Below are 13,636 nucleotides of genomic sequence, written 5' to 3'. Positions count from 1 at the left end.
TGCTTTGTTTTTCTGGCTCCCTTGTCAAATATGTCAGTAAGAGGTAACACCTGTCAAATGCAGCATGCTAGGCAAAGGAACAGCAGAAAAATGAAACTGCCTATCCCCTACTCTATAATACATGATCTCCTCACTCTACAGTCTACCCCTGCCCAATACATAAAGTGGTAACCCTCTCCAGGATAAAAAGTTTGTTTTTGTAAGTGGAAGGTTGCCTTACCCCAGCTTTCTTGGAAAGTGTCTCTTTATGCAAAGCCTGTAGCTTTCTGAAGTATGTGGAGTCTAACTGTCGAGTTTCTTCCACCAGCTCCACCTAAAATAAATAAATAAAGCTTGTGACATCAAGAGAATGTATAATTTGCTAGTAACAGTGGGCTGAAAAACAAATACAGTTGGCAATAAAGCAAATTATTTTCAAAGCAAAAGCAGAAAGATAACATAGTTTAAAAGATTAGCTATAGCAGGGTCACACTTCAAAAGGATGCAATACAAAATGCATACATTTCTATGTAATGATATAGTGCCACCAAAGATCATTCCTGCTTTCTGGAGGAATGTAAACTTACAAACAATGCAAATATATTGGTCACATTTCCAACTTTTATTCAATATAACATGATAATAGTCATGACAGCAGATGCCACTAGCTTTAGGAACCAAATAATTCACAGAAACAAGAAACGACCAGACTCCATGTTGTCATTAGTATGTGAGCAAAGGCTTTAAGTAGTAAAGCTGTAGTAAGAGGGGAGACCATCAATCATCAAATAAAACCTCATAGCAGCTTGTCTTCAGAGTTTGTAACGTACTGTTTCATATAGTCAGAAGAACAAGATCATTTTCTATTTCTCTACTGCAGGGGAAAACCAGCTTGACTGAAGAGCTGCCTGAGAACTTTCTGTATTTAATAGCTAGCTTTGGTAGTCTGCTGCGTTATTCTTTTTGGGAAAGAGTCTACAGAATACAGTCAGCTGGGCTTTTAGATAAGTCCTCATACTTCCAGAAGGAAGTTTCTAGAATTAAGAGAGATTTATTTTTCCTCCTACTAAAAACAGTACAATTTCTTTCATCCATTTTATAAGAATCACGACTAATGCTGAAACTTTTTGATTTAGGGAAGTTAGTTATAATTCCAAACCTTTTTTTTTGAAACCATTGCGTCCTCTATGGCATACAGTATATTTAAAATAATGACTGGAAAGAATTGTTTTAAACTTCATCTGATATCCAAATTTTCCTACTGTAATAAATGCATTTTTGTAATACAAAGGATGCTATGCTAATTTTTCAGGACAAAGAGAAATCTAATTATTTTGGTCATTGAACTTAGTAAACCATAACAGTTGTTTCAGTCACGATCCAATAAGGTAACTCTATCCAAGGTGTTTTGGTATTAATTTTGTATGACAATCTAAGAAGTTGTTGAGGAGATATGAACAAAGAATAACAATGCAAAGGCAGCAGAGTTCCACCTGAAATGACCTCAGGTACACAGTACATGCATTAACTTAATATAAAAAGTATAGATAGATGGTTTTAATTTGTGATTCAAAATAAATATTTAAATAAATGGCCTCCACCCATTAATAAAATAGTGAAAATACTCAAGCATTGAGGCTTAAAACGACCTCTTTCAGGATGACAAAAGACGTGTTGAAACTTGTATCCAGTCAAGCAGTCTGACCTGATGAACACTGGGGGTACTTTAAAATAGAAGTACCAAAGTCAGAGGATCTACTTTCCACAATACATATGAAACGTTTATGTTTTCCATGCATGTGATAGTAACTGAAACTCATCTAGCATAAAATGAAATAGGTGTTTCTGTTCATTAAAATTAAGGCTACTGCTGAAAAGTAGCAAGAAAGGCATATTTACTTATTCACAGGAAACCAAAACTCAGATTTCTCTATTCTGACATACTTGTACGGAGAGCAAAAAATGACATAAAGTCTTTCATTAGGCAACAATAAGAAAACTGGCAAAAACCAAAACAAAACAAACAAACAAACAAAAAAACAAGTGATGCCACTGCACTCCAGCCTGGGCAACAGAGCGAGACTCCATCTCAAAAAAATAAAAAAAATTAAAAAATCAAGTGGGTAAATACTTTCCCTGCCCAAATTTTGAGGCTACCCAAATCTTAGCTCTAAATTTTAGGGCCACATGAGACCTTTTCCAGTTTTTCTCTTGTGAGTTAACAATGCTGCTTATCGTTGGCAGTAAATCTAATGGTTTTTTTAGTTTTAGTTTTTATTTATTTATTTTTTTTAGACCAAGTTTTGCTCTTGGCGTCCAGGCTAGAGTGCAATGATGTGATCTTGGCTCACTGCATCCTCCGCCTCCCAGGTTCAAGCAATTCTCCTGCCTCAGACTCCCACGTAGCTGGGATTACAGGCACCCGCCACCACACCTGGCTAATTTTTGTATTTTTAGTAGAGACAGGTTTTCACCACGTTGGCTAGGCTGGTCTTGAACTCCTGACCTCAGGTGATCCACCCGCCTTCGCCTCCCAAAGTGCTGGGATTACAGGTGTGAGTATTGTAGTAAACCTGAATGGTTTCACACTCAATTTATCAGTGGCACAGTACCTTTTTATAAGCAATTTGGTCCGATTTTACCATCTTTGTCCATGGTTCAAGAAGGAGGAGAAGGATATATTCCTCTGCTGTGTCAAAAAGGTCTTCAAATGGTGGCTGTATTTTCATATAAATTTCTTTTTTCTTTTCCTGTTGGAGTCCAATGTCAAGAGTGGCAGAAGGAGCAACGTATGTGGCAAAAAGATACTGAAGGAGAAGAGGGAAGAAGGGAAAGGATGTTGAGAGAAGCCACAATGGTTAGCAGATACCTCAGCATAGGCATTTTTTAAAAACTAAGAGAAGGCAAATAAGCCAACGTGATATTTTTCTTGAAAATATGGGTAGAACTACTTAACACGAAGCAATGCATCTATTTGAAAGACTTTGTTTTTCCTTTTGTTTTCCAATTTCTTCATCAGTAATTAGTCAATTTTTCTCAGATTACAAAAATCTGAGGAAGCACTAAGTATTATTACGATAAATTTGAGTTTATGTGCCTCTTTTCTTCCTTTATGTTCACAACATTTCTAACACATTTGTGTTACTTTCCAAAGTGGCTTGAAATACTTTTTTTTGGAAACAGGAGGCAAGAATACACTAGGACTGAAAAGCTGGCTATTAGTCTTTTGGAGAAACAACAGACTACCTGTCCTACCAAACTGAGCTGCAGAGTTCTTAAGACTGTTGCTAATTATCCCTTTCTGCCATTAAGTCTTTCCATCTGGTATCCAATGCTGTGGAAGACAAAAGCATAAGAGTGAATGGAGGCCAGGTGCAGTGGCTCACGCCTGTAATCCCAGCACTTTGGGAAGCCGAGGCGAGTGAATCACTTGAGGTCAGGAGGTCAAGGCCAGCCTGGCCAATATGGTGAACCGCCCCCTCCACCCCCCGTCGCTACTAAAAATACAAGAAGTAGCCAGGTGTGGTGGTGCACACCTCTAATCACAGTTACTCAGGAGGCTGAGGCAGTAGTAATTGCTTGAACCCGGGTGGCAGAGATTGCAGTGAGCCAAGATCAAGATCATGCCACTGCACTCCAGCCTGCGTGACAAAGTGAAACTCCATCTCAAAAAAAAAAAGTGAATGGAAAGATATACATAGAACCTCCAGCAAACCTGCCACAAATATCTGTTCCATTCTCTAATTGTCCTGTCTCTCAATAATAGTTACATATATCTGAGAAGCAATTTAATAACATTGTGTTTAAAAAATGTTTGCACACTGGACATTTTAAATCAAGTTTTACTAACAATCTCTAGTTAATTTGTACTTTATGTCAATTTTATTTCACAATACTTAGAATTTGAACCTGATAATATCTAGACCAACTCAGAACAGACAGATACAGATATGAGTTTGTACCAAACAGCAATAGTCTTATTTTAAAATAATCTTTTAAAAGAGGTAAAGGGTCCATGTTAACAACACAAGCATTTACTGAGTACTCCATCTACTGCATCTTAGACACTTGGCTAGGTGCTATGTATGCAAAGATTAATGAACAAGAGTCAATGCCTATTCTGAAGAAGCCAATTTGGTGGTGACATGGAGATGAATATCAATGGTTATAACAGGATGAAAAGTGCTATAAGAGAGGTATGTATTATAAATAAGATCTTCAATGATCTTTTAAGCTCGTCTCCCATTAATCATCTTTAAAATTTTACATTCAAATACAAATTTTCTATAATTTCCCTAAGTCTTGCTGTTTTGCCATTTCATACCATTACACATATTGTTCCTTCCATCTTGGATGGCTACACTACCCCACATACCTTGTCTGCTTGATAAACTAATTTAGAGTTTAAAACCAAACATGAGGCCGGGCACAGTGACTCACACCTGTAATCCCAGCACTTTGGGAGGCCGAGGCAGGCAGATCACGAGGTCAAGAGATCGAGACCATCCTGGCCAACATGATGAAACCCCATCTCTACCAAAAATACAAAAATTAGCTGGGCATGGTGGTGCGCACCTGTAGTCCCAGCTACTCAGGAGGCTGAGGCAAGAAAATCGTTTGAACCCAGGAGGTGGAGGTTGCAATGAACCAAGATCATGTCCCTGCACTCCAGCCTGACGACAGAGTGAGACTTCGTCTAAAAAAATTAAAAACCAACGTTGATTTCTCCTCCTCTAGGAAGTTTCACTCCCATTCTCCCCCAATAATCACACTTTCTGCTGCTATGCCTATCACTCTATAATGCAGTTATGTATTTATGTGTCTTCTCTTCCAGACTGAGATCCTTGAAGGCAAAGACTGTAGCTTATTCACTGGTGTATCTCCAGTTCCTAGAACTGTTCTTGGCAGACAGTAGATGCCATAAACATTTATTAAAATTTCCAAATCCCTAGAAAAGACTCATTTATGTATTGGACTAGGGAAGGAAATAATTCTAGAAACTCTTCAGAGAGAAGATAATTCTTTTTTTTTTTTTTTAAGAGATGGGGTCTTGCTATGTTGCTCAGGCTGATCTCAAACTCCTGGGCTCAAGCAATCTGCCCACCTTGACATCCCAAAGTGCTGGAATTAACAGGTGTGAACCACCATGCCTGCCCTCCAGAAGATAATTGTTAAGCTAAATCTCTAAAGATAAGTTGGAGTCAATAATCAGTCAATAGAGGAGGGTTGATGAAAGATGGCCCAAGCAGAAGCAAAACACAGGTCAATGCATGGAGGCCTATGGGAGCTTTAAAACCTATGGAGAGATTTTAGGTTTCAAGTAGATAACACTGGCTAAAGGAAAGAGGTGAATAAGAGAAGATACTTTAAAGGGAGGCAGAAACCAGAGCATGAATATGATCTCTTATCCTTTGTTAAGGAATTTGAATTTTTACCTAAAGATATAATGGGGAATCTTGTAAGGATTTTAACTGAGCAGTGACACTATTGGATACGATAGTTTGAGTAAGATCAATATTTGAAGCAGTTTGGAAGTTATTTCAATAGATAGACAAGAAATTACATGCCACCTTCACCTCTTGCTTGCTTTTTTGCAATAGTCTCTTAACTAGTTTTCCCAGACTACTCTTTGCTTTCTCACAGTCTATTCTTACCACAGCAGACAGAAAAATCCTTTTGTGCAGCACTCCTCTGCTCAAACTCTCTAGTAGCTTCCCATCTAACACATAATAAAAGTCAAAATTCTTATAATTACCTATAAATGGAGTTTTTGGAAGTCTTGCAATGATTAGGAGACAAGGATTATAGTTCAGGACCTGTCAGTGGGGAAGTCCCTGTAAACATCCTAAGCTCTCAAAACACCCTGAGAGCAGGAATGGACTAGATATTGACTCCAGTCTCAAGTTTTTAATGTGCCAAAAGAAAATAACTGCCAACCTATAATTCTATGTCTAGCAAAAACACCTTTCCAAAATAAAAACAAAATAGATGTTATAAATCAACAGACAAAAACAAACTTCATCACCAGAAGACCTGTCCTAAATGAAATATTAAATGGAGACTCTAGAGGTGAAATATTAAATGAAGGCTCTAGACAAAAGCAGGATGGACTAGAAAACAATGGAAAGTACAAATATATGGGTAAATATCAATAAATATTTATTGCAAAATAAAATAATAATAATGAATAAAGTCAGAAGAAATAGTAAAAGAGCCTGAGAAACAGAAGTCAGAGAGATAAGAGGTAAACCAAGTCAGAGTAATGCTGCAGAAGCCAAATGAAGAGTTAGCTTAAAGATAGGAGACAGCAATAAATGGTGTTAAGAATATAAATTATACACACACACACACACACACACACACATATATATAGACATTAAAGCAACAAAAGAATCAAAGGTGCTGGTTAAAGTGCAATTGAAATGATCTACTGTGAGGTCCATGACACGTAGGAAAGCAAACAAGGTCAAAATCAGGGTAGTGATACAGTAATTTGCAGGGTAGAGTATCAAAGAACCAGTGATTAAGATAAGGGAGAAGGGCATGTGGAGTAGTTAAAAGAGAATACTAAAGTTCAGAGTATAATAGGCATTCAATAGATATTTGCTGAGTATATAAATGGGAGATGAGTGGCTTTAAGCGAAACAGTGATTTGAAAGGGAAATTTCACAGGTCAAGAATTTAAAGCTGGCAGGGTGTGGTAGCTGATTCTCATAATCTCAGCACTTTGGGAGGCCAAGGTGGGAGAAACATTTGAGGCCAGGAGTTCGAGATTACAGTGAAATATGATGGTGCCATCATACTCCAGACTGGGTGACAAGAGTGAGGAGAGAGACAGAGAGAGAGACAGTGAGAGAGAGAGAAAGAAAGGAAAGAAACAGAGAGAGAGAGTTTTCTAAAGTAAACTAATACAAATAATGTCTTAGGTAAATTGTGAAACTAAAGATTAAAATTATCAAATTAACAACATTTAAAAATGTAGGATTTGCTCCAATAATTCCAAATTCACTTCAAAGAAAAGAAAATTTAACAGCCTAAATTACTTACACTAAAAATCAGTAGTCAGGCTAAATTAGGGCAGAAATACTTTTTTTAAATATTTTTTTTCTTTTACAGTTCAAAACTATAGTTTAAAAAGATCTGATGTGCTACATATCAAATTCTCATATGTTGAGCATTCTGGTTAGTACAAGAAAAGTTCTCATATAGAAATCAGGATAACGCCTTTGATTTTTTTTTTTTTTTTTTTTTTTTTTTTTGAGATGGAGTCTCGCTTTATCGCCCAGGCTGGAGTGCAGTGGTGTGATCTCGGCTCACTGCAAGCTCTGCCTCTTGGGTTCATGCCATTCTCCTGCCTCAGCCTCCCAAGTAGCTGGGACTACAGGTGCCCACCAACATGCTTGGCTAATTTTTTCTATTTTTAGTAGAGATGGGGTTTCACCATGTTAGCCAGGATGGTCTCTATCTCCTGACCTTGTGATCTGTCTACCTTGGCCTCCCAAAGTGCTGGGATTACAGGCGTGAGCCATCGCACCTGACCTGATTTCTTTTTTTAAATGAGAACAGAGAAGAGGGTAAAAGTAGGAAAGAAGTTGAAATGGTGGCTAGGACAACAATGACAGCTGTTAGGATGGTCAGCCTCTGGTGGATGCCTAAATCTACTTCCCTTCTCTTTTATTCTGTCTTGCCTTTACTCTTTCTGTTTTATCTTTAAGATTTAGTGCTAACCTCAATTCCAAGAGATCATCTATGTGTGATTTAGATAGTCTAGTACTGTATCTATACTATGGTGGACACTTCTTGATGCCCTGTTGAAGCCAAGTTTCTGTATATGATTGTATCCAACTGCCTTGGGCTTTTACCTTCTTAAAGTTTGCTTTATGATTTTCTTCAAGGTAAGTTTGTCTTTATTTTACCACTTACCATATTAATAGAACAACTTTCTCTCTCTGACCATAATTTTCATCTATTTGTATCTCTCACCAAGCTTTTCTTCACCTTCAGCACAATCTAAATAAATATGTCCTCTAAGTAAATCATGCACCAGCTGCTTTTACTTTCTTAGACAATTGGGACTGAGAACTGTCCATTATTTCAACTATACTCTTACCAACATCCCTATTTCCTCCCCACTCTACCCTCAAGTTCCTAATAAAAACATCACGACTGACTCCATTATAAATAAAATTCAAAAAAACTTAGCTGCAATCAAAAAGTTTGTTACATTTTTGCTTATTTCTAATCAATGCCATTTCCCATTTTAAAACTGCCATCCTATTTAATGCTCCCAACTGTACTCTTACACTTCTTCACTTTCAGTAGACTTTATCTTCCACGTAACTGGGAAAAACCACTGGTATAAATGCCCTCAACTTTCCTCTCAAGAGCTCTCTTCTAAATCTTTTTGTTTCTCTGATGTCTCAAAGGAAGACGTCTTTCCAATCCTAAGGCATTCAGGTGCACTCGACCATGTTCCTCCAGAGCCTGCAACACCAGCTATTTCCTTCGTGCCTTGTTTCTTTAATCTACCTCTCCATTGATTCCATTTGCTTCTTTATGCTACAAAGTTGTTGAAATCTAGTGCCTTTCTCATTCTAAAATGTTTTTCCTGACTCTGTTTTACTCCCTACTTCTTACCCTACTTCTTTCTTCCCTTTCTCTACAAGTCTCCATAGTCACTCCTCAATCTATGGAAGTCTGGCTTCCATGCCAATGACAATGATCTCAAAGATCACTAAAAACCACCTAATCGCCAATTCAATAGCTTCTTTCCTTAATCTTCATTCAACCTGATCCCTTATGCAGCTTTAATACTGCATAATATAATTATCTCATCTCTCCTTTACTCTCTTTCCTCTGACTTCGCCAACCCTTTCTCTTGATTCTCTCCCTGCCAATTTCTGCTGCTTCTCAGGCTCTTTGCTGATTCCTTTTCCTCCATTCCTCCCTTAAAAGATGACACTTACTCAAGTTCCATGCTCAATTACACCTTCTCCGTTCATGCCCCTACAGTTTCTCACAGGAGGCAAGCACTCCCTCACAGGAGTTTTGTACTCTGCACTCTATCGCTTCTATGCTCTCTACCCTCATCTTCTTTTCGCCTTTCACTGAGCTTCTATTCATCCTAAAGACTCAGCTTCCATGGCTCCTGAAGTCTGGCTTAAGAATCCTTCCTGTGTGTTCCCATGGACCCTGTACTTTTATGTTTTTCCCACTGGACCCTACACTCTACAAAGAGACTGTGTCTACTTTGTTTATTACTGTATCCCTAGCATCTGGCATAATGTGAAATTTAGAATAAGTAGATGAATGAAAGACTTCACCTAGCTCCAAAAATTTAACAGCCAATCAATGTGGAAGAACTCCATATACTAATGCTAATAGCTTTACACCAGATTTCTTTCCTGAACTCAAAACCTTTGCTTTTAGCAGCCTACTTGTTATAGCCACATGAATATCTTCCAGACCCTCAAGGACTCAATAATATAGCAAACTATCCCTTCCTAACTTCTAAAGCCTCTCCCTTCCTCCTGTGTTTCCAGGTTTCTTTTCTTTTTTTTCTTTTCTTTTCTTTCTTCTTGAGATGGAATCTTCCTCTGTCACCCAGGCTGGAGTGCAGTGGTGTGATCTCAGCTCACTGCAACCTCTGCCTGCCAGGTTCAAGTGATTCTTGTGTGTCAGCCTCCTGAGGAGCTGGGACTACAGGCACGCACCACCACCCAGGCTAATTTTTGTATTTTCAGTAGAGACAGGGTTTCACCATGTTGGCCAGGCTAGTCTTGAACTCCTGATCTCAAGTAATCTGGCTGCCTTGGCCTCCCAAAGTTCTGGGATTACAAGCGTGAGCTACCATGCCTGGCCTCCAGTTTTCATTAATAATACCCATTTATAGTACAATTTTTGACTCTTCCCTGCGCTCCCCTTTTTTATTCTCAAATGCAAATCCTATGACTTTAATCTCTCCAATGAAACAAGGAGAAACTAACAAAAACAAATATAAAAATATCAGGAGGAAATAAGTAGCATCACTTCCATCTCAAGAAACATCATAAAACTCAGTTTTCTGACCAAGCAAGGCCAGACCTTTCCCAGGTTACTGTCTGCTACCTTTCTTCCTGACCTCACACTCATATTTCGCCCTAGCCATAGGGGTTCATGCATATTATTTAGCTACATAGTCTGCAGCCTCTAGGATCTATATCACTGGAACAGTCATGTGTCCCTACTCTAGTCTAAGCCTACTGTCTTTGAATAATTATTAACAGTTTAATTCTCAAAAGCATCTGGGTTTAGATGATAAATCATATGGTTTCTCCATATTTAATTGTCATCAGTTAAATTCTGAAGTTTCTCTAAAACAAGACTCCTAGAAACACTTGACACATATTTAAAGCTGAAAATAAAGCAAAGAAAAGCAGAAGATGTTCCATGATAAGAAACAGACATTTGTCTAATTCTCAACCATATTAATTGAATAGCTATTCTCAAATGCCAAAATCTCAAACCAGAAATATGTAATTTAGAACTTGGGTTGACACTTCACAGACTTTCCTGTTAAAAATAACCAAACTAGAGAGGGGAGGGGAAGAAAAAAGAAATGAACTAAATGATTGCACCTGAATGTAGGTATTAATTTGCCCTCCCACTTTTTATTTTTTTGCTTCCTCACCACGTTTATTGAATTATTGTCACCCAAACAATTTCTCTTTGTTCAAGAGTATCAACCCCCCATCTGACAACCAGCATAATCCTTAAAAATAATACGCTCTCCTGCTGGGCGAGGTGGCTCACGCCTGTAATCCCGGCACTTTGGGAGGCCGAGGCAGGCAGATCACGAGGTCAGGAGATTAAGACCATCCCACCTAACACAGTGAAACCCTGTCTCTACTAAAAATACAAAAAAGTAGCTGGGCGTGGTGGTGGGCGCCTATAGTCCCAGCTACTCGGGAGGCTGAGGCAGGAGAATGGCATGAACCCAGGAGGCAGAGCTTGCAGTGAGCCAAGATCGGGCCACTGCATTCCAGCCTGGATGACAGAGCTAGACTTGGTCTCAAAAAAAAAAAAAAAAAAAAAGAAGAAGAAGAAGAAGAAGAAGAAGAAGAATACACTCTCCCTACATCCCTGATTCCTTACCAGTCTTTTTTTTTTTTTTTTTTTTTTTAAACAGGGGCTTGCTCTGTCACCTACGCTGAAGGGCAGTGGCCTGATCTCCGCTCACTGCAACCTCTGCCTCCTGGGCTCAAGCAATCCATTTGTCAACGTTCATCACCATGCTCCACTAATTTTTTTAAAATGTTTTGTAGAGACAAGGTCTCATTATATTGCCCAGGCTGGTCTCAAACTCCTAGGCTCAAGTGATCCTTCCCTCTTGGCCTCCCAAAGTACTGGGATTACAAGCATGAGCCACTATGCCCAGTCCTTTATTGAAAAATCACAGAACTGGAAGCATTAAAAAGGGGCTTGTGAGGTCATCCAATCCATGGCATCCCAAGCCTACACTACACACATTTATTGTCTTTTGTTGAAGTTGTCTCCACTGTTCCTCACCTCTCCAGGATGGTAGAGACACATGCGGTTAAACGAGTAAGGATGAGAAAAGTGAATTCGGTTTGTCAATTCTTTATTAGCCCAAACAGTAAAATTATTGTACATTTAAACTGAATTATGATACTAAAATCTGAATATGTCTTTCTAATAATCCAAGGCAATCTATAAGTGGATAACTAACTTATAGATTGTTATAATCTATAAGTTATAGATTATAGATAACTAACTTATAGATTGTTATAATCTATAAGTGGGTAACTGAGTATATATATATTTAGTAAATAAAAGATATTGTAATTGTATATCTAAAACAAAAGTTTAAAAAGCTAAACAACACACTTAAAATCTTTATAAAGATGATAAAATCATTTTAAGTTGATATAAATTGACTTTAAGATGAAACATAAAGATTATGCTTTTTGATATGTAAATCATATAGCCTGATTATGGGTTAGAAACATTGTTTAAATATCCAAATCATTTGCTTTTTTTACTGGCCACCCAGTTCTTCCTTTCTAGCCACAGAGTAAATAACAACGCAGCTCATGTTAGAGAAGAAACTGCTCCCTTCATATTCCAGTCAGCTACTCTGATTCACATTCAAGCAGAGATTCACTCACACACAGCTGTGGCCAACATGAGTCCAATTTAAACATTAACCTATGATGCTTTAACAACCCAGCAGGAAAGTTTTTGAGAAGGGATACAAGCACTGCCTGTCTGTGATCAAAGTGCCTGGCACTGCACACAACATGACTCTAAGCCTCATCTCTCCTGGAGACACTCAAAGGTTATGTAATCAGGAAATGCACAATGCACTGCTTGCCCTGCACCTCTCTACACCTGTGCCTGTGACTCACTTTCTTGGCATCTGTATCAAAAAAAAAAAAGAATAAATAGTAATGCCTGCCCCTAAAAAATCTTTTACAGTCTTGAAATTCTGGGAGTTAATTTTCTTGCCTAACTGAACTGTCACTATTACCCGAGAGTTAACAAGACTAGCAAGAAAAAAAGATGTAGGATGGATACCATGAGACAGAAGAGCTGAACTGGAAAGCAGAAAAAAAAATGGAGAAAAAAATTAGGATAAATGAAGACACACACACACACACACACACACACACACACAAAATAGCAGAGGAAGAAAAACCGTATTTTGATTAATGTTTTGCTTTCTAAATGGTGTTAAAATGAAGAACAATGTTTAATTTATTTTTAATACATATTAGTTTGCTGACATTATTGGGGGAAGAAGTGAACAAATATTCCTGTTTGCCTCTTCAAGGAAATCTCAGCTGCTTCATTAATTAGAGACAATATCCTCTATATAATACCTGCATTGTACTATTAATACATATGAGATAGCTCAAACGATTTAAAACATGACATTTCCCATTGCAATTTATATTTTTCCAACACTATGATATTTTTCATGCAAGATTTCCATACCACTTAATAGTTTTCAAAATCATTTTGAAATTATGTGTTAATAAGCATATTCTTGGATAGAAGTGAATCCCAATCTTCTTTCAAATGTATCAAAATGCATGCCAGGCTTACTTTTCCCACATTAATGTTTTCTTATTGAATGATAAGGTCTAGATAAACATACCTGAGAAATGAAAATTGTGTGTTTATTGAACTTATTCTTGTTTTTAACAATGTCAAAAGCAAAAAAATAAAAAAAAGGAAATATTTTCCACAATTGTCTGTACTATTTGGATTTCTCTTTGTATCAAAGGCTAAATGATGACAGCTATGGGATTAGATTCCAACTAGCATACTGTAGAAGCACCCAGCAAAGTATTCTCACTGTGCCAAAGGTGAGCACAGGCTTTGGGAAGACATCTTTTCCATAAATAGGGGCCATTTGATGAGCTACAGCTTGACACTTATCTGCGTTCCAATGAAAACAAGAACAATTTCTCTGCAGCCTTAAAAGGCAAAGTCAGAAATAATACCAAATGTTGTAACACATGTGTTGATTTGTTATGTTACATTTCAGCTGTTAGTTATGTTAATGGAACAGTTTCACATACTTCATTTTGATGTATTTATTTTAATGATCATGTGTATGTATCTTGCTACGATTGCCTGGTAACACTGATTA

General features: G+C 37.7%; 1 protein-coding gene across 6 annotated transcripts in view; it reads right to left on the bottom strand.

Annotated features, from left to right (window-relative positions):
* The window catches only part of RGS22 (regulator of G protein signaling 22), a 166,696-nt gene that overhangs the window by 60,068 nt on the left and 92,992 nt on the right, over positions 1–13,636 (bottom strand). For all 6 annotated transcript variants that reach the window (XR_007728202.1, XM_050801191.1, XM_050801192.1 and 3 more), the window contains 2 exons: positions 2,592–2,786; positions 221–313 (listed from right to left, as the gene is read on the bottom strand). Coding sequence is in view for 5 of the 6 variants with exons in the window: in XM_050801191.1 (XP_050657148.1) it covers positions 221–313; positions 2,592–2,786 (288 nt within the window). In the remaining variant the exon portion in view is untranslated. The remainder of the gene's footprint in view (positions 1–220; positions 314–2,591; positions 2,787–13,636) is intronic.

The sequence above is a fragment of the Macaca thibetana genome, chromosome 8, assembly GCF_024542745.1.
Source record: "Macaca thibetana thibetana isolate TM-01 chromosome 8, ASM2454274v1, whole genome shotgun sequence".
Taxonomy (NCBI): Eukaryota; Metazoa; Chordata; class Mammalia; order Primates; family Cercopithecidae; genus Macaca; species Macaca thibetana.
This window is presented reverse-complemented; position numbering and strand designations above follow the sequence as displayed.